The sequence below is a fragment of the Haemaphysalis longicornis genome, unplaced genomic scaffold (genome assembly GCF_048455015.1).
Source record: "Haemaphysalis longicornis isolate Haplotype H1 unplaced genomic scaffold, Haemaphysalis longicornis Haplotype H1 scaffold_7, whole genome shotgun sequence".
Lineage (NCBI taxonomy): Eukaryota > Metazoa > Arthropoda > Arachnida > Ixodida > Ixodidae > Haemaphysalis > Haemaphysalis longicornis.
In genome coordinates, this window is record NW_027526422.1 from 84,192,013 (window position 1) to 84,219,929 (window position 27,917).

Consider the following 27,917-nt stretch of genomic DNA (forward strand, 5'->3'; position numbering starts at 1 on the left):
AACAGCCTCTTTTGGGTGACTCCGGCCCAGAGGAGGCGATGCCCACTCCTGGAGGGTCTTGATGTTCGGCGGAAGATGTGCTTTTCTCTCCGCCGCGAGCCCGGGCACTCCCACAGCATGTGCTGCATTGTGAGCCTCGTTGGCGCGTGACACGAGGAGCAGGTCACGATGGTCGTCTGCCTGGAGCGCTCGGGGGTTCTCCCAACTGTCTTGAGCGTCGGGGAACGTATGCCCGCCACTTTGCAAGCACGTCCTCCATAAGAGCAGCACCGGCTCTTATTTTGTGTATCAGGACTTGGGCGCCCCTGGGAAGTCCTCCCGGCAGTGGTCGGGGGTCATGGGGTATAGCGGCACGAAGCTTTGCTGTCTTGCTTGGCAGCGGCTCTGTGGTCCGCAGGGTCTGGGCCGTGCCGTGCTGGGGGAACAGGGTATGATGGGTCGGAGCGGATACTTGCTTCGTCGCTCGCCCACGCGTGGGCGGCCTCGTTCACGACGCCACCCGTGTGTCCCGGCACCAAGTCCACCCGCACGGTAATGTATTTCGTTGTGCGAAGTCTGTTCGCAATCGTCTTGATGAGGTGGCTTGTGGATCCGATGCTACCGAGTCTTTCCATCGCCTCTCTGTCGGTATGTACGGTAAATGTCCGGCTCCGGTGCTCTTCCGCCTGGTATCGCTCTTGGATGTGGTTTCGATTCTCCCGCAAAATAGTGTGTTTTGGTGACATCAGCAATGAAGTCACAACGGCGCGTATACAAACGAACTTCCACTGCGCCATTCGGCTCTGCAGCCTTGCTTGCCGTCCAACCTCCCAGATGACGCTCTCAGCACTCCGCCGTTGCTTTGTTTTTGACCGCATTTACACCTGGCTTGTTTTTGTTACGGTAGAATGTAATCGTTTCGTGAAACATAGAGTATGCTTGACAAACAGGGTCACGTAAGGCAACGTCGCTTACGCCACTCCAAAGCATCGGACTGCTGTGCAGCTAAAACGAGCATAGTGCGCCCAGTACAAACAGCAGTGCGCATCGGTACTTCTATGTTTACGTGCATTTTCGTAACTTTTGTTGTTTACCGCACAATTCTTACTGCTGTTAAATGGATATGCATTACATTAAGGCGTAAATAGTGCGTTCGGAAAGCTTATAAGCTCTGCCTAATTTGCGTTTGCCTTTTGCCGGCCTCCGTCAATCGCAGAGCAGGCTGGTATGACATCATAGGTTCTGTGGCAGGAAATGGGCTAGTGGGTCGCATGGCCATTCCCTTTTTTCCTACTTATATAGCTTATTTGAGCGAAGTTTACGTTACAAGTAGCGTCAGTATGATTCTAACGAGGTAATCTTTTGAATGAACCAAACTTGTGTTTTGTCTTCATGGCTCCTTTAAAGAAAATGATATCACGCAAGAGCAAATCGGCGTGCGCCATATTGTTGTAGCGTCTTCTGAGAAGGCGTCTTCTGGGAAGAAATGATTTCGCTGCATTTAAAAAAAAAGAAAAAAAAGAAAAATAAATAGTGAGGTATCTACTCTTGTGTGGCTTATCATGTGGCCGCAAGAGTTGCAGTTGCGGAGTGCTGCTGAATTTGAGTGAGAATGCGACAGCCTCAGTGCTGCGAATAGTATGTTTCGTAAAGGTCGTAACTAGGCCTCACTTGCCCGCGTGGCGCGCAAGTGCACCGTTTGGCATACATAGTGTGCGGTGGTGACCGGTACACGCTACATTCGAAAAGCAATTGGCAAATCCGTGTTATTAAATGTTACGTACAGGGTATAATGGCCCATTTCAATGGGCCATTATACTAATAATGTCCCATTTCAGGTCATTTCTGTTCACAATCTAGGCTTTTTATTGGTTCTTGAGGGCCTCGCGCTAATTTTGGACGGTTTTTACAGCATTTGGGTGCAAATGGGACATCAATTGCTTCAGAGGCGTTTCGGTGATGGCGTCAGTCGCGAGCATGGCTGGCGACCGTGTTTGCCGAGCACCGTACGGTGGGAGAACAAGCTTTATTGCGCAGGCGCGACGCTTGCTGAAATATCGTATGCCCGCTTATATTCCTCTGCTGTATTATCATTGTCGCTGATCCTACCAGCGTTCCTCTTCCTTTTCCCACTCCAGGCTTCTCGCTGCAGCCGATTTCAGCTTCGGGTGGGTGCACGCTTCTGGCTGCCACCGTCTTAGTTTCCGGTTGACAATGACGATGTCTTTCAGTTAGCAGACGCTTAATAAGCACGGCTGATAATAACGGCAGCTGTGGACGACTGGCACCCACGGAAAGTCACTCAGTGAGCAACGCTGTCACGTTAGAAGTACGATGGCCGAAGCGAAGTACTGAGAACAGCCTGTGTGGTGAACCGGTAGTGACCCAAACAGCGGAGAACGTTATGGGGCACGCCGTAGTTGTAATACAGGTGCAAATTTCAAACAGCAAGTATAAAGGCGCGAATGCTCTGCCCTGTTCTCTTCCGCTCCCAGTACCGTTGTACATCAAGGCGTGCTTGCACAGGAGCACCGTCCGTACATTCATATTTGCGCTGTAGGCCCGTACACGTGAAGCAAAAGACGGACGAGGTGAGCAGTGGGCGTTGTGATCTTGAGGAGAATAAAAGCAGCTGAGGCTAATTGTCCCTCAGCCATATCTTTCAATTCTGGAGGGGAAGGCCACTAATGTGCTTGGTAGACGTTGCTGCCAACCTCTACAAAAACAGCGCTAAATAGAAGCTCTGTGCGTCACGAGCCTCTTCAAAGCTTTGCATTTTCACTGAAGGCAAACTTTTAAGGGGTGACTGTATGGACATATATAGTGCTGAAGAACGCGCGCGGCGGTAGCGTTTTAAAGCGAAAGCTTTCTGAGTGAGACTGATGGCGTCCTTCCACAAAACTAATGCATTTCCCCGTAGACCGGTTGGTCGACCGAAAAGTCTGATAACATCTCCGGACACTCGGCGCATGCGTGTATCCGGCCGGGTTTCCATTGTGCTCATGCGGTAACTTGAAGATCGCGAGAAGAGAATGGTTCTGTAGATTAGGCAATGCGCGCATCGGTCATGAAGGAGTACAACAGTATAGCTTGACCTCATAAACCACGTATCGGTATACATTTAGGTTGTTCGTGGATGTTTTTACTTAGCACACGAAAAATGGTCGGGTGGGTGCGTTCGTTCTTCGTTCGTGGTTCGGGCCTTTGAAGGTTGAACGGACTTTTAGCGAAGGTTTTGACGTACTTTTGACGCAGTTTTGATGCCAGAAAGCTTTCGCGCTTCGCTCAACTTTAAGAAGGGACGGTAAAGTTTTTTTGCACTTCATTTTTTTTTTCACTACTTCGAGATCCGCGGCGCATGCGCATTCCGTGTTAATTTTTATTCAACCGGCCAAATTGCTACCGCGCTCATTGCGTAGCAAGATTGGCGGTTAACTACCGTCTTTGCTTTGGATTCTCATTATATTAACAATGACTAGATATATATATATATATATATAGTCAGTTGGCGGTGCGGATAGGCCTGTGGGTAAAAATAAAAACAGATTGCTCTCTCGCAAGATGAGCGGCGCGTGTGCAGAAGAGAGTAGAGAGGCGAAATAAAGTGCAAAGAAAAGAACCATAGGTGTAAGGTTACCAGCTTCAATTTAAAAGCTTCCTCGCCCTTCTAATGGGGCTCTTCATTCCTGCTTCATTTCGGGCGATTTTCTTTTGCGCCATATTCAATCGTCGTTTTGTAAAGTATACTGGAAAATTTTACTCATTGGCGCCTTTTGAGGGCTCCGTAATCCATTTTGCTCTTAATCTCATGGGGGTATCTTAACCGTGCTTGGCGATTCACTGAACAAGTTGTGAAAAGTCACTGGCGCAGTGCACGTTTTTTTTTCTTTTTATAATTGGCTTACTGAGTGTGCAGCGCAGATTAATTTAAAACGGCTCATTCGTTTATTCCTAGTGCCCCCGTTGACTAACACTCAAGAAAACGTATGAAGAAAGCAGCTCATCATATACGCGATGAAACTGAGGATCAAAACACGACATGACACTTTCTTGGAGTTGGTTGTTACATTTTCATTGTTTATTTTAACACCAAACTTGTGAGGCAGCATTACCGAGCCCATAAATATATTAGAGCGTCTCCTTCTGTGCAGATCTGAAATGAATTAGGAGAAGAAACACGTAATTCTTAATTCTTGAGATTTAAACCGAAACAAGTTCAGGGCGGGCGCCTACACGCCAAATGCCTCGTGTTGTCAGCAGGTCGCAGCACGGGGAGGCACGGCCCGAAACGTGCTAGCAGTACATGGTGCAGGTAAGCCACTGCAAAGAAAATAGGCTGCATTTGTCGGCGTCCTATAAATTTGTGTGAATTGCAGCTTACCTCATTTAGGCTAAGAGCCGCTCGCTGCTCTTCGTCGGGATAGAGGTGGTCATAGACGCCTGGAAAAGAACAAGTGGACACGATATGCTCACCGTCGAAAAGCAACATCTCCAATGAACCGAATTTCCGGGATATACGGTGCAGAGTTATTATGTAACAGCTGTTACGAATTCGTCTGTATCACAATGCGAGCTCCATGCAACCGCCTTTTTTGCCGTTAATTCGTCCGTGACCTGCATTTTTTTTTGTTGGTTTTCAGCAGTAAAGATGAACGTTTCTTCACGTCCGCTTTGGCAGACTGCACAGCCAACTCGAAGTGATAAACCTATATCATAGAGTTTGGTTATTTCATGTTAGACAAACTGAGCCACAAGCGTGCGCTAACGAATGCCGAGATTAACACTTTCAATGAAGTGGGATTTTTGGTCGAGCAGTTTCTGGCACTGAACACAGCCCTGTCACGATGTTTTTTTTTTTTTTTATGCCTGGAAAGCTGCCTGGCTGTTTGATGATTGATTAGGGTTTAACGCGCCGACGCGACGCAGACGACGAGGCGCGCCGTAGTGAAGGGCTCCGGATTAATTTTGACCACCTGGGGATCTTTAACATGCGCCAAAATATCGTACACACGGGCGTTTTTGCTGCCTGGCAGTTTGCCTGGCAAGTTGGGCTAAATGTCGCACCGCCCATTATGCCGCAACACCTAGCGAAAACCGATATGAGACTGAGGTAAGCAGTTTTTTCGCCAAAATAGCGGAGGGAATTTGATCTGTTCCATTCCTCTGAATCATAAGCAGGCTATTTTATTGACACATTTGTGTGAACTCAATACGAAAACGAGGGTGTGCTAACTGAACAACATTGCGAGCGATCTGCCGCATGCCCCGATTAGCCCCCACTTCGCCCAAAATGGGCCGTAATCGTTGGAATCGGCGGGGCGCGACATGGGAATCGGGGTGAATTCGCGGTAGCCATGTGTGCAGCTATAAGGGAAAGGGGGAACTGCGATACGTACCGGTCATGTACTTCAGCTTGACAGCGAATCCGATAAAATCGGGGAGAAAAATGCGTTTCTTGCGGCCACATCGCAGTGCGAGAATTTTCAGTGTGTGTTGGTTTACGCTGTAGCCTGCGGAACGCAACAGAAGCGGATCAGGTGTACCTTTGAATGGATGTCCCCTACAAAGGTTCAAGCAGAGGCGCGGGAGTGCCAAGTGAAAAATCTGAACTTGATGACGAAGAGCAACAACAAGAAGAGGGGAAATATTTAAGTTGGGACAGAGAACATAGGCTGAGGGTTCGTTTGAAGCTTCATGTTGCTGGGATTCGTAAGGGCAATGAGCAAAGAAAACACATACCCAGCTTTCTCGCTCAAAATTCCGACCTCTCAGGAACCTAGGGAACCAACTTCAGGAAAGTGATATTTGGCACAAAGCAAGACGTCAACGTGGAGAGGAAAACACTAGAAGAACATTCCAGGATTCTGAATATTTTATGTGCAATTCGCTGTCAAATATTACTCCCCATGCATTTCTATGGGATAGTTTCCATGGCTCATGAACCTAGCCGCAAAACGTGCAAGACTTGGACCTGTGCGCAAAGCAAGTTTTCACCCCCAATATTAGCAAATAACTTTCATTTACGCTAAATAACTGCAAAGTAATCGCTGTTGAAAGGACTGCCATGAGCGGGAAAGCTGCACATGTAAGGTGGACTAAACAGACATAACAAGCTACACGTAATAAAACCACACCTGGGACCATACACCACTGACACACGCAACAGATACACAGAAGTTGCCCTTGCTATAGGCTACGGATAGGGCACACACGTGTCGCACACCCGTATATGCTTACGGGGTCTTCAATACGTCTGTGTAGCAGGTTCGGAGAGGCCCTATCCGTAGTTCAAATACTCATTCAATGCAAGTCACTTTACACAACACGACGCAAACAGTTCCCACAACTTTATAGACAACACATCCCACTGCACCCAACGTTTTAGGTGCGGAGTACCTTAGGACCGCACAATGTCCGTCCGCGTCCGCGAGCATAGCATTTACCATTGCAAAAAATCACACAGGCACCGGCAGGATTCGAGCCTGTGTCTGGTAGACCAGACAGAGTTAGTGTCAGCCGTCTTGCCCATTGGGCTACGACCGTGAGTTAGTACCCGAGAGTCAAACGGCTTACTCCCTCGCCTGTAACGGTGCGGAGTACGTTAGGACCTCCCAATGCCCGTCCGCGTCCATCCGTGCGCACACCACCATCAAGCGAAAATCAAGCGAAATTTGATTTGAGCCGTGAGTTGCAGTTTTATTTAGGGAATACTAAAGGTGCAACTCACGGCTTAAATCGAATGACGGTCGGGGGGGCAAATCAGATGTCACTTCGAATCCCCGTACTACGCACCCTCGCCATCATCCACAGAGTGGAGATGCTGCCATTTTTTTTCCTGTCTGACGATCCCATGTTTTCTGTCAAGCGCGTTTTTAAATACTTAGCAGAAGTTAAATTTCTAGACCTAATTTTAAATCACGCATAATCACGACCCCTGCCGTTCTACACCAGCCATCCTCATTGTCTTTTACTGATCTTACTTTCGTTCCTGTTGAGTGAGTCTTGTGTTGAAATCTTCACCCGTCACACATAACCGCTGTTTTGGCGCTCCTTGCCCAGTTGGCCTTGCGCCATTAACCTCCAACGATCAATAAAACAGTATTTAGGGTGATTGGGTCCTGATACAAACCACCAATCTTTGTAGAAAATGAGACACTGCTTGTGAAAAACAATACCTGTTTTATCGTCTTCATGTATCCGCAGTTAAAGTAATATTGTACGGGATTTGGCCAACACGGAAGTGGTATACGTGGTCGGGGTCGAGGCGCGCCCTGTAAATTCACCTAAACGGCCTAAATTTGCAATCGGTGCATAAACAGCAACACTACTGTAGAGCAGACTTGTAGTACTCTAAATACATTCGCCACTAACTACTAATATCCTTGCAACGGAATTAAAGGCTGCTCATGCTTTCTTTCGTTACTCCGGAAATAGTGAAAGCTGAAAATAGATTGGCAACGGATGTTCCATAAACGTATTCGAACCATAACATATATTCATGAGCATGTAAAATAAACGTAGCTGGCAGCCTGTGTTTAGAAGGTTTTTTAAAGACGAACTGCGTATTGTGGCCCCCACCAAACCCGCTTCGTCGCTGCCATAGGCGGTCACCAATATTTGTGTGATATTAATGCTGACTCCGTCATTTCACGCAACATATAGCCCTCAAGGGGGGGATGGGGAGGGGGGGCGCATGGCTCTCCCCGGAAAAGACCGCCTGGAGCCCCGGAAATCGCAACAGGTTTCGCTTGAAGCGGCCGCTGTTATTCCCACTCCAGCGAGAAAAACTGCGTACAGGCGAGTCGGTTTTGCATGCACCCTTTGACGCCGCGCTCTCTGCCTCTGCAGGTGATTTGGGTAGTTACTGGTGTTTGGTCTTTCCCGTTCTTCGCCGGAGTTGACCACCCCCAGCGCTTTGGCGGCTTGCGCCGTTGAAGGACAGCTGTTGATTCCCTGTGCCCGCCGGTTTGGCCCAGTGGCTCGCATGTGGCGACCGGCAGCTACACCGCTTCTTGCCCCAAGGCTAGGTGTGTGTTTACCGGAGCTGTGTGGCGCCCGACGCATTAAACGCCGTTCTGCAGTCCTATCTCATCCCCTCGGAGTGTTTGCACACGCTTGGCGAAAGCCGACCCTACCGGCTTGGCTACGGATTGGATCACTCGAACCCGGGGTGGGCATCTTTGCAGCCGCTGTACTGGATAGGAGAGTCCCACATGTTTTGCTTTGGGCCATGAGGTTTACCATGGTGCGCAAAATCCTGTGAAACGGTGTTTAACGCTGAAAGGTCGAGTCATTATTCCTATTACATGCTTCGGAAAGACGCCAGCAAAATATGAAATAAGCAGCGCAGGATACGGCGACCAATCCGTTCCTGGATTCCATGAGTAGACTCACCACAACTGTAAACGCGGTGACACATATCAAACTTTTCGCCAAGCAGTAGCACGTCGCGGCTCCCTTTTTGGTTCCAATCCTCAAATGCGACGAAATGCGCATTGTTTAACATCCCGTGAAAATGTAAAGAGAGAGAGAAAGAGGGAGATGTGGACAAATGCCAGAGTTTATTTCTGACCAGAAAAATGATGCACCATTCGATGTTGTAAAAAAGCAGGAAAAACTGAAGAGTGGTATACTACACTTAAAACAACAACAACAAAAAAAGATACTGAAAGTTACGTCCCATTAAATCCCATGAAACGAAAACCCCGTATACACAAGTTCCATTCATTCATACGTAGTTCTAGCGCAGGTATATTTTGCGCAGCACACCGACACACACACGCGCGCAACGTTAGGGCTCTCTCTCTCTCTCTCTCTCTCTCTCTCTCTCTCTCAGGCATACAGACAGACGTTTGCACTCAAGAAAGAACGCAAGCAGACAGAATCAGTGTGCGTGTGACAAAGCAAACCGCAAATACTATAGAATACTATAGAATACTATAGAAGAGCAGCTCACCAGCGGTCCGCAGCAAGCTTCGCAGGTTATCCGCGCTCACGTGACCACCTTTGTAATTCTCGTCAGACGTAAAGGTGTCCTGCAGGGATCATTTTGCGTTCAGGTTATTCCCAAGAATGACATTTATCAGCTATCACAAAGCTAAAATGAAACGGTGTAGTTATTTTTTTTTTTTTTGTATACACTCATGGAAGCTAGCAGGCTTTACTTCCACTGGTGTGTGCAGAGTACTTGTGTGTCTCGTACCCGACAAGCCAGCTGAAGCGACACCCACGGGGATGTACTGGCCAAGGCCGTGCCTCAGTTCCCCGAATTTCACTAAAGAACGTTCATTCCGCTGCATCTTCGTCTGCCTCACTATTTCCACATCACCAACTGTGTTACACGAACAGGTCGCGGAGGTGGCAGAACCGTTCCATCTCAGTAATGGTCTCTCCTACTATCATTTATGTTGTTCTTTGGCGCTGTAATCCTTTCCTATGTTATCACAGACATGTGTGTTTGTGTTTTAAGTTTCTTTGGTAGAGATAGCCGTTCTGCGTGTCAAGGGTTGGTCACTTCCTGTTTCGGGGTAAGGTTTTCTTGTGTGTTACATTATTTCATGTTGTTTGTGATTTATATTCACCGTGTGCTCTGATCGGTGTTGATTCGTTGTTCAGGCCAGCACTCTGCGATGGCACGGGTATAGGAGGAGATTAATTTTCATAGTCATCGTCATTCTTATCCTTACCACATAGTTACGGCTGACTTAAACGCCGCCCATCTAAACACGTTTTTGCAACGAACCGGTTGCATGCGACAGCGATAAATTGATAAATTGCTGAACGGAATTAAAACCAACCACAAATAAATTAAATTTCGCTGTTGAGAATGTGGAGAAACAGCGTTAAAAGTAAGAGAGGCTTCATAGAAAAACTGAGAAACACTATTTTGTGATCGCTTGTGTGAAACCGGTAAGGCCTGTGCATGCACTCACGGCATTATACATTTGACATCGACACACACGCGCACGCGCACACGCACGCACGCACGCACGCGCTGAAAAACAGGTTGTACGGTTCTTGCCTCCAGTTCTTCGATGAACTTGTACAGATGGCTGAACTCCTTGAAAGTAAGCGTGCCTGTGTAGTCGTCCTAGGAAGAGATCGTCAAGGAGGTGCGTGTGGCTTGCAATTCACGGGAACTGTTAAAAGGCATCCGAAGCACTTTTTCCAAAATATGAAATCATTTTTGAGAAGGGGAAATAAATGTATTCCGCATGCTCGTAGCTGAACTGGCCATAAAATACTCGAGCCCAATAATACTTCTCTGGTCGGGTGACTAAGATACTAGCTCTGAAAGATTTTCCCCGGGGTTTTTCAACGCCCGGATATTCCTTGTGTGTCCAGTGACGCCGCCAAGCCATATTGCGGCTAGGCCTACTTCCTTTTTGAGTCGCAGCAATAATCGATAGCCACTTTAAAGAAAGGAGCGACAAAAGTAAAGCAGATACCGAAAGAGGCTGCGGCGAGCGAATTCCGAAGTTTCGTTTTGTGCGGTCGATAACTAACTTCCGCAATGCCTGCATGATAGAGAGTGAAACCGCCCATACAGAGCCTCTTCAATAGTGGAATCACTGCTGGGCAATATATTGAACATCTGAACTCATAATGTCCGTAAACATGTGGTAGCTTCTGAAAATCCCTATAACGTATAGCGGCGGAATAACACCCGCTTTTATGCAATCTGACTCACGCGAGAAGCGGGCTCAAACCTTGCAAAATGTTTGCCACCTTGCGACCCCGCGGTTTCTCGCAAACAAAAGCTGAATGAAAAAAAAAAAGTCAAAAACACCTTTCCCACGGCACTGAAAATAAACTATCAATATCTGAGGCGAATGTTGTGAAAGCACTACTCGCAGGCAATTTTCAAGTGGTGCGCAACATCGCCAGTGGCTGAAGGATACATCGACGAGCGCCACCATGCTCCGGCAGACGTCCAAGGGAAAGTCTAGGAAGCTTCCACCTGCAGACAGTGCTTCCTTCACGCATGCGCACGGCTAGCATAGTACGAAGGGTTCCATATGAGGGGGGGCAAAGAAAAGGAAGAGTGGGAGAAAATCACGCCCGCGATAATATTTATGTTTTTCAATAACTTATCACGAGGTACCTTGTCGAAAGCTTTCCTAAAGTCTGAAAAGATAGCATCAATTTGCCATTATTATCCAGACAAGCTGCAAATGAATGAATATTTGTTACGCATTTGATCGCCGTTCAGCAGCCTTTTCTGAAACCACGCTGAAAATTTGTTAAATTTGCATTTCCTCTAAAAAATTAAGAAAACGTGTAGAAATTGTATGGTCGACGAGCTTGCAAAATTGGGACGTTAGAGACATCAGGTGGTCATTCCCAGAGCGGTCCGCTTTTTTATAAAGCGGGGACATACATACAAGTTGTCTGCAGTATGCGCACCGCATGTTCACATTCTGTGGCGTACGTTTTATTCTGTGGTTACTTTTCTGCAACTTAAGTAAACAACAAAACGAAATGGAGGTGTGAGCGCAGGGCTTTTTCCGTATGTTTTCAGTGCCTTAGTGTTTCTCCGGTTTTCTTATAAATTCATGGGAAACGGGCCCCCACGGCATATAGCTGTGTTACATGAATAAATGGAACACTTTAAAAGTTTTTCCTTGGCGAACCACTGCTCAGTTCACGCTCAAACTTCCCACGAAGGTCGCATTTGGTGGTCTATTTTTGTTTTACACCGGGAACAACGACGGTACTTGCCTGTTTATTCTGAGAATAAATAAAAACTATTTTCGCCTGTGGGCAAATGGCGGCCCATTCGGACGTGCAAGCTTGGAACGACGGCGCCACCTGGAATATGCAGCACGAAACGCGCGATGGCTATTCACGGTAGGAAGGAGCCAAATGAGGTAGCACACGATCAGAAAACCTCTTTTGTGGATAGTTTATGATGGCCACAAATAAGTTACATAAGAGCTCATACGAATCATAATATACTATTCCCACGGTTCATCGTTATCAATACCAGTCATCTGATTTCAGGTCGCCTTGTCTGCTGTGCCAGGTTTCCCCGCCTTCCGAAATAAGTCTTATGATTCCTCGTTCACGTATGCTGCATGAAAGTAAAACGAGAACAATGCAGCATACGTGAACGAGGAATCATAAGACTTATTTCGGAAAACGGGGTAACCTGGCACAGCAGACAAGGCGATCTGAAATCAGATGACTGGTATTGGTAACGATGAACCGTGGGAATAGAATATTATGATTCGTATGAGCTCTTATGTAACTTATTTGTGGCCATCATAAACTATCCACAAAAGAGGTTTTCTGATCGTGTGCTACCTCATTTGGCTCCTTCCTACCGTGAATAGCCATCGCGCGTTTCGTGCTGCATATTCCAGGTGGCGCCGTCGTTCCAAGCTTGCACGTCCGAATGGGCCGCCATTTGCCCATAGGCGAAAACAGTTTTTATTTATTTTCAGAATAAACAGGCAAGTACCGTCATTGTTCCCGGTGTAAAACAAAAATAGACCACCAAATGCGACCTTCGTGTGAAGTTTGAGCGTGAACTGAGCAGTGGTTCGCCAAGGAAAAACTTTTAAAGTGTTCCATTGATCGATGTAACCCTGTATAACCTGCTGAACCTCATTGCTATAGGTTACGTACCTGGCGGGGTCAAGTTGGCTAGCACTGCTTTAAGGGCCACGCTGTTTATAGTTTCGTCATCAGAGGCGTATTCGTCGAAGGCATCTCTAAGCTCTTCGTTGGTTTCGCATTCTACTTCGTCGCCGGCCACGTCCCACGCTTCCTCGTCGACACCGTTAGCAGCCTTGGTCGGGAGAGGGAGAGGTGCAGTGGAGGTCACGTTGACGACATGCTTTTTGTGGCAGTAGCGAGTGCGCTAACATGCATGGAATCCTTAACTGACTTTTCATAGAGTTACCAAACGCAGTCTTTATTTATTATTATTATTTTTTTTTTCATGTGGAACCTGGCGCATCGCTGATAAAATTGAGGTAACACGAAGTGGCCGGGTTCAGACTCATGCGGCTTTGCAGTAGTTTGGTACGTCGCAAACTCACACTTAATGAATTATATGGCAATCCCCAGCAATTCAGTTTTCTTCATACGCGTGGTAACGGGCTTCAATTTAAAAACGTTAGTTAAAGCAAATATTACCACCGTCACTGTAGCTAAAGGACCGCATTAATCTCGCCGCAAGCACACGGAGGCGGCGGGGGGTCATAAGGCAATTCGTTAGGGCTCAATTCCATGAAGGCCGCAAAAAAGCAAACAAAAAAAACAAGAAAAATGAAGGAAGCTCACACTAACGCGTAACTTGAAGGTAGCGAAGCTGTACGCAACCTTCACGACAATCACGACAGTACAAGTCCACAATTGCAGCTGATTTGCTTCTTCGCTGCCGCGCAACGACCTTTACTCCAGCATTGTTGCTATAAGTGTGAGCTGCCTTCATTTTTTTGAAGCGATAATCATTGGACATCGCATTGGAGGGGCGTACGCCATGACGCGTCTTTCTCATCCCGAGTAAGCGTTGCACGATTACGGCGAGCGCTGGAGGCTTTCTCGCCCCGAGCAAGTGTTGACACGATTGCCGCGAACGCTAAAGTTTTTTTTTTTTTTGCCACTCTTGGCCCATCTCGCTAAGTGGGTCTGCTTGCCTTGCAAACGTGCGCCGGGGACGCTGGGCACGCACACACCAGCGCTCGGCATTTTCTTGGTTTTTGTAGCGGCCGGGCGGACGCCGCAGTTCTTCCAATCTCCTTAAGTGGGTATCCATGGCTTGAGGAGGAGGAATAACTTTATTGTTTGCCCAGGATGGGGTCAGGGGTGGGGTAGGCTAGAAGTCCCTTCTCCCCCTCTTCAGCCATCGGCCAGGAGCCCCTGCTCCTTGGCGGCGGCCTCGGCCATCCGGACAGCCCAAGATTGCGACTCGGCGTCCGAGCTGAGCAGTATCGTCTCCCACTGCTCCGGTGTACTTATCATTCTTCTTGCTTTATCTGTGGTGGTGATGGCAGGGCAGGCCCATAACATGTGTTTAAGGTCAGCCCTTCCTGTGCAGTTTTTACATCTGTCGCTGTGCAGATCTGGGTAATAGTGATTGTACAGTACGGGGTTGGGGTACATCCCCGTCTGCAGTAATCTCCACGCAACTGATTGCTTTTTATCTAGTGTTTTGTGCGCCTCTGGGTATTTTAGCCTCCCCAGTCGGTAATGATCGATAATTTCTCTATATGTGACCATGCGTTCACTGCCGTTTCTGGGCGAGGGCTGCTCCGTGGTGCTTCTTGCGCTAGCTCGGCCGGTTAGTCCTCGAGCTAGGTTGTGAGCATCCTCGTTGCCGGGTAGGGCTGTGTGACCTGGTGCCCATATTAGTTGTACTCTTCTGAGCCTTTCTCCCCTATATCCATTCATAATTTTCAGCGCTTCAGCGGATATGCGTCCTCTCGAGAAGTTTCTGATTGCCGTCTTTGAGTCGCTGATTATATATCTTGCTGGGGTGGATGCTAGCGCCAAGGCAATGGCAGCTTCTTCCCCAGTCTCAGGTGGGCTTGCGCGGACTGAACCTGAGGTTATCAAATGGCCGTGCTGGTTAACCGCCGTTATTGCCATGGCAGTGCGGTCCGAGTATTCAGCAGCATCGACGTATATCGCCTCCCTGATTTTTTCAAAGCGCTTGTGGATAGCTTTGGCCCTTTCTTGCCTGCGTGCTTGGTTATGCACTGGGTGCATATTCCTGGGTAAAGGAGGAATGTGCAAATGTGCTCGTGCTTCGGGGGAAATGTCAACTTTATTTCCATGTTGCGAATCATAACCAATGCTTAGGGATCGCAGTACATGTCTTCCAGTCTGACTTTTTGTGAGCCGCTCCAACTGGGAGATTTGTTGGGCTTCGATTAGCTCGTCGAGCGAATTGTGCAGCCCTAATGCATCGAATTTGTTGGTCGGCGTTGTTATGGGTATGCCTAAGGCTTGTTTGTATACTTTTCTAATCATATTGTTGATCTTTGTTCTTTCGTATGTCTTGAGTGAGAGGAATGGTGCTACGTAGACCACCCTACTGAGGACGAAGGCCTGAACCAGTCTGATTAAATTGGCTTCTTTGATTCCTTGGTGTCTATTGGCGACTCTGGAAATCAATCTGGTCGTTTGGAGTACGCTTTTTTCTAGCATCCTGAGCGCTTCGGTGTTGTGGCCATTCGCTTGTATTCGCAGTCCCAGGACTTTGATCATCGGCACTATTGGTATGAGCCCACCTTTTGCTTGTAGTTCGATCGTAGATTTATATGAGCCTTTTCTTCTCCCCCTGTTTGCCTGATATAGTAGTATTTCTGATTTTTCTGGCGAACATACGAGACCCCTTGGTTCGATGTACGTCTCTATAGTATTGATTGCTTCCTGTAAGGTGTCTTGTATTGCTCCATCACTGCCACCGGTTACCCAGAGCGTGAGGTCATCTGCGTAGATGCTGTGGTGTAGGCCTTCTATTTTCTTCAATTCCGCGGGCAGTCCGATCATGGCTATGTTGAACAAGAAGGGGGAGAGTACAGACCCCTGCGGTGTTCCCCTCGCCCCCAGTTCGAGTTCGTTCGATTCAATGCTGCCGATTTTTATTTTTGCCGTTCTGTCAGAGAGGAAATCCCTCACGTAACTGTACGTCCTAGACCCGATTCCTAGCATCCCGAGGTTTTCCAGGATGGCACTGTGGCGCACGTTATCGAATGCCTTCGTCAGGTCTAGGCCTAGGATGGCTTTTGTGTCTCTCGATGATGTGCCATTTCCGTCTACGATCTGATGTTTGAGCTGTAATAGGACGTCTTGAGTTGATAATTTTGGCCTAAAGCCGATCATAGTGTGCGGGTATAAATCCTTATCTTCCATGTATTTATTGAGTCTTCTGAGTACGACGTGCTCCATAAGCTTTCCCAAGCACGAAGTCAGGGAAATGGGTCTTAGGTTCTCTAGCCCTAACTTCTTTCCTGGCTTGGGAATCATGATGATGGTGGCCGTTTTCCATTGCTTCGGGATGCTTCCCATTTGCCATCTTAGATTGAAATACTGTGCTAATGCTTCTACGGAATCGTCATCGAGATTTCTTATAATTTTGTTTGTAATCCCATCCTGGCCCGGTGCAGATTTTGTACGAAGGTCCTGAATGGCTTCCCAGACCTCCGCTGTTGTAATGGGGCGGTCGAGTTCGGGGTTTGGAGTTCCCTCGTACGGTTTGAGGTTCTCCTTCGGGTTTGATCCTATGTATCTGTTTTTGATTTCTTCTAAGAGGTCCTTGTCCGATCTTGGATAATCATGTATGATCTTGCTCAGGTTGTGTCTCTGGGTGGTCTTGCATTCCTGGGAATCTATCAGGTAGCGAAGTATATTCCAGGTTTTCCCAAGTCCCATTTCCGAGTCCATTCTATTGCATGTGCTGTACCAATTCTGGCGGGTCAGTTCGTTTGCATACTCTTCTATTTCCCTATTTAAATACGCTATTCGCCTTCGTAGGTTGCGGTTTAGCTTCTGTTTGCTTAACCGTTTCTGAAGGCTTTGTTTCGCCTCCCACATGTGCAAGAGTTTGGTGTCGGCTTGCTGGAGCTCAGCTTCTTCGGGTATCGTTTTCGTCGCCTTTCTTGCATGTGTGTGCAGCTGCTCTACAAATTCCTCAATGTCTGTTATACATCCTGCCTCTTCCGATATCTCCCGTTCGGCTGCCCTGATTCTTCTGAATTCATCCCAATTTGTAATCTTGATTAGGTTTCCTCTTTTGTGATTGGGTGGGCCCGCTGTCAGCCGTGTGGCCACTATGAAGTGGTCACTGCCCAAGTTTTCCAGCAGGTTGATCCACTGTGGGTCGTTAACCAAATTTTTTGTGAAGGTCAAGTCCGGTGTCGTGTCCATGCTGACGCTGTTGCCTAGTCTAGTGGGGTACGTTGGGTCGGTGGCTAGAGAGAGGCCAGCTATTTGGGCGTCTTGCCATAGGTTCCTTCCCTTGGTCGTCTCCCGTTTGTAGCCCCAGGCGGAGTGGTGCGCATTAAAGTCCCCCGTTATGATCAGGGCATTTCTCTTGGTTATGTTTATCACCTTGCGGAATAGCTTTGCAAACTTGTGGTTATTACGGGGGCTGCTGTACACGTTGAGTATAAACATACTTCCTTCCCCTCTTTTTTTGGTTGAAATGATTTCAGTGAGGACATGGTCGATTGCTTCTATGCCTGTGTCGTGCTGTATTACTGGTAGATTGCGCTTGATGAGGGTGGCGACCACCGGTTTCTTACCGCTATCGCTACGGGAGTGTTCATTTTCCGGACCGAAGGTTTTATAATTTGGTAGTTTGGCTGGGCATCCCGTTTCTTGCAAGCAGATTACATCGGGTCTTTCCTCTATGTGGCTATTAAGTATAAATTGATTTAGATTTCCTCTCTTCCTCCGGAAGCCCCTGCAATTCCATTGCCATATAACGTATCTGTTGTAGCGATTATTGGACATAAGTGATGGGTTGAGCGGTTTCAAGGTTGATTCTGGTACTTTCTGTCACGGGTGGCCTGGCGTAGGGCTTGGTCGTTTTGATGGGACCGATTTGTCCGCTGCCTCCTTCACTGAAGCGGGCATTTTCTAGTGCGAAAATTCTCGCTGTTATGCTTCCCTCAAATTTTGTAAGCATGTTCTCAAACTTTTCCTCAAACTGTCGTAGTCTACTGTTTAACAGTTCCTCGTCAACAGTCTTTGCTTGAAGGGTAATGTCTGTTTCTTCTGCTTGCTTGCTAAGGGTTGTGGCCCTCCTCTTCGGAGGGGGAGATTCCGTACCTGGGTTCCCTTCTGTCGTATTTATCGGCATGTGGCTATCAGGTTGCGTTGCAACTTCCATCTTTGTTCCCTCCTCGACAGACTCAGTTGATGAATGATTCTTGTTGGCTTGTTTAAGGCTTAGTATCTCTGCTTTGAGTGCCCTGTTTTCTGCCATCACTATCTCTAACATTTGTCGAATTTTAGTGATTTCCGACTGGTTATCTGACTGGCTTTGATTAATGATGTGTGTGTGCTGTGTGGAGCCGTGGGAGATGACACCAGCCCAGCTCACCTTATTTTGTTGGGGCTCTTCTTTTTGTTGACATCCCTTCCGCGCCTCGCTGGTCCCGAGCCTGGTCTTGGATTTCGACCTTGACCTCGACCTTGATCTCGAGTCGCTCCTCTGCCGGGTCCGGTCGTCATCTCTCCGCTGTCGGGACGTCGACCTCGAGCTGCGCCGATCAGGAGCCGCGTCGTTGTGTGTGCCGCCTGCGCTGCTTCTCTTCTCCGTGTTCCCGTGGCCTCCGTTTCCGCTTGCGTTTTCTCGGGAGGGTAGACGTGGGAAAGAGCCAGACCGGTCTCTTCCGTGGTCTTCTGTAATTCCCTTCCAGGCACCGTGTCTGAGAATTCCCAAAACGCTGTCGCCTGCGCTGGGCTGGTTGTGCGGGTTTACTTTCTCTTCCAAGAGTTTCTTCCTCTCCCACTGTCGCTTCTTGAGTAAAAACGGCATTTGGTAGCGTTGGTGACATTTTTTGTCGCCAGTTCGGTGGTCTCTGCCGCAAAGCGCGCACTTGGGGTCACACTTGTGCTTTTCTTGTGGGTTCTTGGCTCCACAGTCCCTGCAGATCTTGTTTTCCGGAGCGGGGCACACGTCAGTCCTGTGGCCGAGTCTTCCGCACGTCTCGCATACCTCGTGCTTCTTCTTATGCAGATAACACCGATATTCTGCGCCTCTGTAGTAGACGTAGTATGGCACAGCCTCTCCCTCAAACACGATGACTGCCGAATTTGTTCGGCCCATTCTTCTAGCCTGAAGAATCTTCGGGTTTCGTTTATTAACCAAGCTTCGAGTAATGTCGTCGTCACTGTCGCTTTCCGGTATATTGTGGATTACGCCCTTGGAGGTGTCTTCAGGCGGAGCTGCGTATGCCATAACTTCGTGAAGGTGTTCGCCGATCGGGATTGCCTTGATTGCGTTGTATTTCACAGCCCTCTCCATGCTTGGGGTGCTTGCGACGATTATGTTTTTTAGCGCGTTGATTCGAAGAGTATCTTCCTCCGCTCCTTCCGCCGTTAGTTTCGTGGCGCGAAGTATTCCGTCGCGGAGCATCGCTTGGCTGATCTTAGAAACATCTAGGCCTTCCCTCGGTCGAAGCACGATCTTGATGTCTTCACGCGGTAACTGCGGCTGCCGCGCAGGGCGAGGCGGCTTGCGGAGTCGTTGTCGAGAACGCGAAGCCCCGCTGGAGGATTCGGGTTCGGCGCCCTCCTGTCCCTTGCCTGTCCCTTGCTTTGGGCTCAACTGGAGTAGTGCTCGAGCGCTTCGTTGTCGGTGGCTCGTCAGCCAGCCCGCCTCACTTGTAAGGTCTTCGGGTGAAATTGACTCACCCTCTACTTCGACGACTTCCATTGGCCTTCCGGTTCCCGGGGGATGAGTTCCAAAGAACGCTGAAGTCGTCGACGACACTCGCAAAGGCGAGCGGCAGCCGCGGTGGCCGCCACCCTCCTCGTGCGGAGCCGATGTTCCAAATAGGCGTAGCGAGCTCCGGCTCGCCCGGGGTGAAACTCCCTCGCAAATGTCCAGCACACGGCTCAACCTTCACGAAACATGTATCCACGGGTAGCATTTACCTTCAGGACACACTATTCAGAGGATGTTTGCAGGTAGATTCCAGATTTACGCCACGCAAATGCAAAAAACTGCAGAGCCCATGTGAGTTGCGTTCGCTCCACTCGGCCCCCTGGTGGCGCCCCTCCATGGCTTGACAAACATGCGCTGGGGATGCTAAGCGGTAGTAGCGAGGTACGCACACGCGAGCGGTGGACATTTTCTTGGTTTTGTTAACTGCCGAGGAGTCGCCACGAGGCCCGCGTTCACGTGCGCGTGCTCGGCAATTTCTTGGTATTTTTAACTGCGGACACGAAAGATTACGATCCGCGGAACAGCATCGCTGTGAAAAAAAAAAAAAAAAGCTTCCTTTATATATGAGCCGTGTCCCAGGAGGGCGGCGTGCTTACATCAGTATGATACAACGCTATCATTGATTGCTACTTTGTTTTCCTTTAAAGTGACTTCAAAAGGTTACATTCCACATGGCATCCCGATGTTGCCTTCGTGTGACGCAAATGATCAGATTCGTCGATTAATAGCAACATCCCAAAGTCTTTAAAAATCCAGCGTGAGATTTTACCTGTACAAAAGTCAACGTAGGACTCGTCGGGAAAGCTTCCGCGGGCTAGAACCAACTTTAAGAGCCTGGGAAAGGGGACGATCGGAAGTTCAGAGGACAATGCGAGGCCACGTCCTACATTTCCTTCCCGGTTGGCGACTTCATAAAGTTGCCTTCTTTGCTATGATGGCCAGTATTTCGAACCATCGCCTATAGAGCTTCTAAAAACTGACACCATGGGCGTTCAAAGTTGAAGTAACTTTGAGGTGAGGTGATTCGTTAGAGGTGTACAGGGCTGAGAAATTGAACATCAGGAAGGAAAATTTCTACGATAATTCCCAGGGCAGTGCTTTGCTTTTTGAGGCTAGAGCAGGTTGCCTGCGAACTAAGAGTTTTGTGGGGAAGTATTCACAAAATGATGGGGTATGCGTGGTCTGCGGAAAAAGAAACAAACTATGCGGCACGTAGTGTCAGAATGTGAGGGTATCCATCCAAATCTACATGAAGGAAATATTGGGCTTCCAGAAGCCCTAGGATTTAAGGGTATCAGAGAGGAAGTTAACTTCAAGGCTGTCGAGGGGACGAAAAGAAGATTAGAATGCCGGTGGACGAAAAGCAGAGAGGGGAATATTGCCTAGGACAGTTACCACCTGTAACAGGAAAAAAAAGTATTTCGGGCCTAATAAGCTTTAGTGCCTGCCCTAAGCAGCGCTAGTATTAAACCAAGAGTGTAAAACATGGTTATATTAGTCCTTTTTGGTAAGATGACACGTTATCATCCCGCTTCAAAGGGAAAACCAATAGCAATCATCATCATCATCATCATCATCAACTAATGTTCGATTCAGAAGAGGAGCAGAGGCAAAAGTTTTCTACTAGAAATTGGAAAGTCTTTACGCCGAGGAACACACGGGCACTGGTGGATTTATCCTGTCGAATCTGAATACATTCGGATAAGGCTGTAGATCAGGAAGTTGCAAAACCTGCCCGCTTGATCACTCCTCTTCGCATTTCGCCTATTCCGACAGCCAACTTGTAACTGAATTTGGATTGAATCAATGTCCTGGCAGTTAGGCCTTCCTCACACCCCTTCCCCCTATTAGCAGCTCCTTCCGCCTGGGTAGCGTCGATAACTGCTGTTGGCATGTAGTGCTACGAAACTTCGGCAGGAAGTGCGAGATGTCAGGCAGTTACCAAGCAACAGCTTAAATCATTACTACTTTCCGGCGGCCACACCACATAGCGCACTACACTCAAGTCCGAAAGCGCACTTACATGAAGCCGTTCTCGGACGTCAGCAGCATCCTCGTCATGCTCCCTGAAACAATTGTCAGAGGCGGTTGAGCTATGAATGGAGCTTTTATGGCATGTTTGTTACGCGCGCTTAAGCACAAAGAACTTCCGTTCTTTTCAGACCAAACGTCTCAACGGGAATACAATCAAGGTCACAAGCGAACGTTTTTATTAACGGCGGAATTGATCCCGGCAAAACTGAGCACACTAAATTAATGAAGACGTAACGTACGGTGGAAGTAGAGTTTGGAGTTACGTATACATGATAAATTTGCGAGAAATAAAATAAAGGAAGATATTTAAACATACCTCTACACGTTTGTGCTTATGACACCACAAACACAATCGAATTAATTTGGACTTTTGATTTAGGAGAATGTAAAGCGGACAAATAATCTTATCTAAGGACGTACTGGCAAAAGTGCAACGTCAGCCGACGATCCCGAAAGAGTGCTACGCGACAAAAAAAAGGGTAAACATTTACAGGCGAGTTCCTTACAAGTGCAGGTCGGGCTAATACCTGCTGACAGGTCCTCAGTAGTGACCTGTATTTGTACCTGTATTTGCTGTGACCTGTATTTGTCCGAAAGCGTCTTCCGAGCCTTATATTTGTCAGCTACGTGCCGTGTGGTCATGCACCAGCTATAGGTCATAATACATAGACATACTTTTAATACTTCGAGTTTCTGCTTACGTATGAGGCAATATTATCTTCGAGTATGATTTATTTTCTTTCCCCGCGGCTCGTGATGTGCCGATAGAGCCGCTACTCAGTCGTCACAGAACACGTCACCACTCTACAATAATGAATCACACTACTTGCAACGTGAATCGCAGCTTACATACCCCTTGAAAATTTGACCTTTCTTCGAGCATTGTGAGATTCTGTTAGCATAGCCTCCCGTGTGCGGGCAGGTTCGTGTCGTGAGACCCCACCCTCTTTTCGACAGTGAACGCTCACCTCCCGCCCGCCATATCTAGCCCCCACCCCTCTTTCCCCACACGAGACATCTCACCCACCGTTGACGTTACGCCTCCGTTAAATAAATATACCGTTAGGTCTTATGGCCAACACTCGACGCGTGCGTTCAGCGCCGCCCAGATAGGCGCGAGCGCAGCGTATACCCGCCCAGTAAGCCCATGATCACTTCTGGGCTGTCCTCTCGCCCGATTGTGTGAAGATACTACCGAGTCAATGCTACTCCAAGACGCAGCCTGTGTAGCAATGTCTCTTGACTTCGACGAAGACGAGGAGCATGACTGACCCAGTCATCCCCTTAAAAGAAGCGTAATCGCACCGGCACGAGCTTGCCGTGTCGGTGTATATGCGCAGTAGGAAGTCCCCGGGTTCGTCGGCATGGTAGGTGGCCGGGACGATGCAGAAGTTTCCCGGTGGAAGACGCAACCGGCGCGTGACCTGGCGACACTGCGTGTACTGCTCGCAGCGGCCCACCTCCAAGTCGCCATTCAGCTGATCGTCGGTCAGCGGCCGGGGACAGCTGTCGGGGTCCTCGACCTGCCACAAGGAAGGGAAGAAACGATCGCCACCATCAACCCTAAAAGGAAACCGAGAAAGCACTGAGCATATGTGCAACCGCGGGGGAAAATTCGAGTTTGTTCGTTATTTCGAGAAATTCGCAAACTGTTTTCGTATAATCTAAATACTAGCCCTGCAATTTTGTTATAAATTTCCTTCGTAAGAGGTGGTATCCCACCACGTGGACGACGATAGGCGGCGTCCCTGCTGCTACTGCTTGGAAATCAGGTTATTTGACATCCAATGTTATACAGACACCGTCGGCTCGAGCACTAGCCTCCTCTCGCATCACGTGCAAATGGCCTCGAAGTCACCTTGAATACCCTCGAACGGCCTTGAAGTGGCTTTGCCGCGTGATCTTTAGTACTGTGGCCTGAGTTACATAAGCGGATTCAGAAAAAGGAGCGGTGGGAGCAATCGCCCAATTTTTCAGATTTTTTGTTGTTTCGCATGATCCTGCAGTAGCCGCACAGGAGCCGCTGTATGTTCCAATAAACAAATAAAAATCCTATTATAAACTAGTACTCTTAATTCTGGCCCAGATATAGGTTTTCTCAATGCAGAAAATTTGACGAGTAAATGACAGGAGCGGTGGCAGCGATGAGAAAACGTCAGCACTAATACTCGCTCACTTAGCTTCAGCTCCCGAAATGAAATTAATTGTGCTAGCTGGCGTCATCGCCTGACAACAACATTTTGACGCCGGTTGCAGGTAACAAGCCTCGAACAGCGTATACCTGGTAGACGGAGAAACCTATGGGCAGCCACATTTCGTCGTGCGACTGGAGCCAACGACGGTTCTTCTGAAGCAGTGCCACGATCACGGTGCACACGTCGTCCTCGGCAGGTTCGTGAAGGGTTACCATGTACTGCGGGTTGGTGTAGAGCCACTCTGCGGTGTAGGTACAGCAGACAGAAAGCCCCCCGTAGGTCGTATTAAAACAAAAAAAGCACTGATCATGGGAGGATGGACTATTATGAATCCTTTTGCACGCGTAGATTTGGGGCGAAAATTGAACTTCATGAAATAACATAAAAGAAGCAACCACGCAACGGTTTCCGTTTTATAAAACAGCCTACTCAAGAAACACAAACGAAAGTGTAGATTTGACTTGCGCCTTCGGGTTTCTTGTAGCGACCTTGGCCGGAATTTCTGACTTGAGAATTGCCACTAGCCGAAAACAGGGAGTATAGTATATCTGCGCCAAGATGGCACCCATGAAGAGGAAGCGCGCGCAAAGGAAAAAATGAAGCACAATGCCTGCGAATGGACCAAGCGTGAACAGAATACCTCCCCAGAAATTTGATGCGCCTAGATTAGATGCAGAGCCAACAGTAAAAAAAAAAAAAAACCTAATAAAACGAGAAAAAAACTGTCCGGTTTTGCGTAACGCTTGCTGCACAGGGCGATTTAAAGTAATCTCGAAGGCATTCGTTGTCATGTTGACGCAGATGAGGCAGTCCAAAAAGCTCGTGAATTAACCGGTGTCTATCCAACGCTGAGCCCAAACAAGGACTAAAGGCACAGAGGCCGACATGCTGGTACTAATACTACTATATGGTTGAAAACCTGTAAGCGAAATTCGGTGCACATGCAGATACACAATTTTGCTGAAGGATGACTTACACTATTCTTTCAGGACTGTTTAGAACAGTGAAGAGGGGTCCGATGAAAAAAAAAGGATAGTGCCATCCTTGTTCCTTTGTGAACACGCAGGACAAGGACGACGGATAGAAGCACCTCTATTTCTTTCCGCAACACGGTTACCCGAATGCACAGACAGCGTATACGTGTTACAGGAGGCGCTGATGGTTCTCCAATGTTTAGAGTTAATGTATGTAGCTCCAGCACGGAGCTTCTAGAGGGAGCTATATATAGAGAAAATTTATCCTATGCAGTTGGCCGCCATCCCCTTTGGAACTGTGCCATACTGGTGCATCCTGCATACTTTTCTCTGCATATGCAGCTGCGCGAAAGTCGTGCTGTGCGCCTCGTGCCAGAGATTTTTTTTTTCTTGGAATTTCTTATTTACCGCCACCGGACCAAGCTCAAGATGAAAATGCTCCGCTGTTAAGATTGGTTTTCGTCGGCTGACATACCGCCACTTCCTCCGGCTGTGAAGCCGGGAACCCAGGAGCCTTCGAACTTGGCCACCTGCCACATCCTCTGGCCGCCTTCGTCGCTGTCCTCTCTGGTCAATGATCTGGGATCCAAGTGGCAGATGTCGATGAGGTGGAAGTGCTGGAGGAAGTCCTCCTCCGATATCCTGCCGAAAGACAAGCCGCATGCATGTTAAAGGGGCACTGACACAAAAATTTTGCATCTTTTTTTTTGTTGCGATAAGTAACTAGTGACCTACTTATCACCTGTAGAAACCTCGTTTGCTTCAACGTGCGACGGTTGTTTAATTAGAGGCATTTTCAATGCGGCCAGTCGCAGTTTCGGTTTCAGCGGGTGCCACGAACCGATGGATTTTTTGTGAACAAAGCTGACCACGCGACCATCGGAGGGATATCAAAGAGCAAAGCTACCTTAGCACTGTCGAATCTGCGTCGCCGGCATTTCCTGCGAATGCCCTCACGTACTGATCTCGTGAGCCGCTTAATTAAAAAGTGACCGTGGACGTGACGCAGGCGCTGCGAGTGCAAATGCTGCCGCGGCAAGAGAGCGACGCGCGCTGGGAGCAGTCGGCCGGTCTGCCTACAGGTCCGCCTACAGATGTGTTCGGCTTAGCACTGCGGCGGATATTCGATTGCCGCTCTCGTAAGCGGTGCAGATGATAATTTTTAATGCAACCCGCCATCGCATCATTAATTCCTTTCTCATATAAGATGCCATGGTTGGGACCGTGGTCCAATTCCATGGAGCGGTAACAAGCTATGACTCGAGCTACCTGCGCCGGCCGGCGCCACTTCGCGGCCGTGGCCGCCGCCTGCACAGCGACCGTGCGGTTCGCTCAGTGGGCTTTCCGTGTCTCTGGCGCGTTTTCGCGTCCAATGTAAATAAAAAGTAACAAAAATGGAGTGCCTGGAATCGCTGTAGAACTTTGGTCATGGCCAGCTGCCCGATGAGCTGACGAAATCACGACGCCTCCGCCACCAACGATCGGTTCGTTCGTTCTTGAGAGCAGAAGCTCCGCCCTCCCAGCCCTCCGATTGGAGCGGCGAGCCGGCGGAAAACGCCGGCAGTGCGTAAGCGGAAAACACAAATTCGTGACGTGTTTGGATGTTGTTTATTTACAAAATCACCAGGGGATGTCGATTGCGCGAGATCCTCTGCTGGCTGCTCGGTTGCGTTTCGCACACTTTAAAATTGACTTTAATTATGTTCTAGGCTGTATTCGCCGCTGATATTTTGCAGATGATGTATATGTGTTCACACCAATATATCTTCGAAGTTATCTCGCCTTCTAAATTTCGTGTCAGTACCCCTTTAAGGCGGAAGCCTTGCATGTCTCATGGGAAGGGGACCTCGAATGACCTTGGCGTAAATGAGAGCAGAACAAAAACTGGTACAAAAATGTTATGGGACCCAAGGACGGGCAAAAGTGAACCGGAGAGAGAGAGAGAGAGAGAGAGAGAGAGAGAGAGAGAGAGAGAGAGAGAGAGAGAGAGAGAGAGAGAGAGAGAGAGAGAGAGAGAACACTCACCAAAACTCTCCGTCTTCGCGAACCACGAGGCCAAACAGATCTCGTTGCTCTTCGTCGATTGCAGCCCACTCTGAAGACCTGCGTTCACCGGGGCAACAAGCTTATTTTGAGAAGCCGCCTAGAACGATTTCTTGCCTCTTCAAGACTTGAGGGGTAGAGCTAGCTAGTAGTGCACGGAAGATATCGCTAATGTTATGCGGACGAAAGACAACATAGACACGTGGGAAGTGTACACTAGCAGACGAGAAAATCGCGCTTTTTTGGAATAAAGTGATCTCTAGTCTCACGAAATGGGACAGAATTTAGCCATGGAAAGAGCGCACTCTTTAGTGCATGCCTGTTGGCCCGCGTGGCACGGCTTATCTTACTATAATAGCAAGGGAAGAGACGAAGAAATTTGTCCAGTTCAAGCATCTGCTTATACGTTGCTTGCTTACTTGCTTTACTTTGACGTCTCACTTTACTTAGCATGTTACTTTGACGTCTCACACTTTCAGATAAAAAAGCTATCTTATCTATCACTTCGGCGTTTATGCCCACGTCCGTCTCTGAGAGATCACAAAATTGGTAAACGACAGTGTGATGTTTATGTTAAGAATTGGAATCCATGACATTTACGGCCTAAATTTATTTCAGCCTCACTCATTCGCAAATAATGTGCATTAAAGCCTTCACTGTTTTGTTTGTATCGGTTTCACTGTATGCGGTTTGCGCAAAAATGTCTTTTGTTGAGACTAGGTGTATTTCCGATACATCTTCAGGGGCGCTGCAGGCGTCGGGCGCTATTCGTCTCTGAATCAAGTAGTTGCGGAGGGGACTCGTATGCTCGTGCGCCAGAACCTAAAACACTAAAAAGTGCGCCAGTGACCTTATCACAGCTTGAAATTCTGCTGTTTTGGGGAAATTTCAGGTGTGGTGGCGTACTTTTTTTCACACAACCAGCGATATGGACAGATGTGTTTCACCAGCTCCTCTTATTGTCCCAGAAACATGAGAAAAATAACAAATCGTTGTCGAAAAGCAAGCTTTACAAGATAACGAGTTCTGAGAAAACCTAGTTGCGTTACCCATCAGACCAGGCACCCCGCCATTCGCCAGATACCGGGCCGTGCGGATTTCTGATTCGAATTAAGCTGACTTCGTCTTCTTCCACATACACCTGCAAGGTAGAAATGGAATAACCACAATCGTTAGTGGACAGGCAGAAACTTCATACATCGAAGCACATTGTGGACGATTCGGCAAGAATGTATACCTAAAAGCTATCAAAATCGCTCGAAGAACATGTAGGGGTATACA

General features: G+C 48.2%; 1 protein-coding gene across 1 annotated transcript in view; it reads right to left on the reverse strand.

Annotated features, from left to right (window-relative positions):
* Positions 1 to 4,051: 4,051 nt before the first annotated feature.
* LOC144146022 (calpain-A-like) overlaps positions 4,052 to 27,917 on the reverse strand; it is a 43,944-nt gene continuing 20,078 nt past the window's right edge. The window contains exons 7-19 of the mRNA XM_077677938.1: positions 27,686 to 27,777; positions 26,619 to 26,696; positions 25,069 to 25,235; positions 23,706 to 23,860; positions 22,730 to 22,947; positions 21,414 to 21,456; positions 12,610 to 12,772; positions 10,881 to 10,939; positions 10,001 to 10,069; positions 8,936 to 9,014; positions 5,376 to 5,489; positions 4,361 to 4,419; positions 4,052 to 4,299 (exon numbers count right to left, since the gene is read on the reverse strand). Coding sequence (XP_077534064.1) covers positions 4,273 to 4,299; positions 4,361 to 4,419; positions 5,376 to 5,489; positions 8,936 to 9,014; positions 10,001 to 10,069; positions 10,881 to 10,939; positions 12,610 to 12,772; positions 21,414 to 21,456; positions 22,730 to 22,947; positions 23,706 to 23,860; positions 25,069 to 25,235; positions 26,619 to 26,696; positions 27,686 to 27,777 — 1,323 coding nt within the window. The 3' untranslated portion in view covers positions 4,052 to 4,272. The remainder of the gene's footprint in view (positions 4,300 to 4,360; positions 4,420 to 5,375; positions 5,490 to 8,935; positions 9,015 to 10,000; positions 10,070 to 10,880; positions 10,940 to 12,609; positions 12,773 to 21,413; positions 21,457 to 22,729; positions 22,948 to 23,705; positions 23,861 to 25,068; positions 25,236 to 26,618; positions 26,697 to 27,685; positions 27,778 to 27,917) is intronic.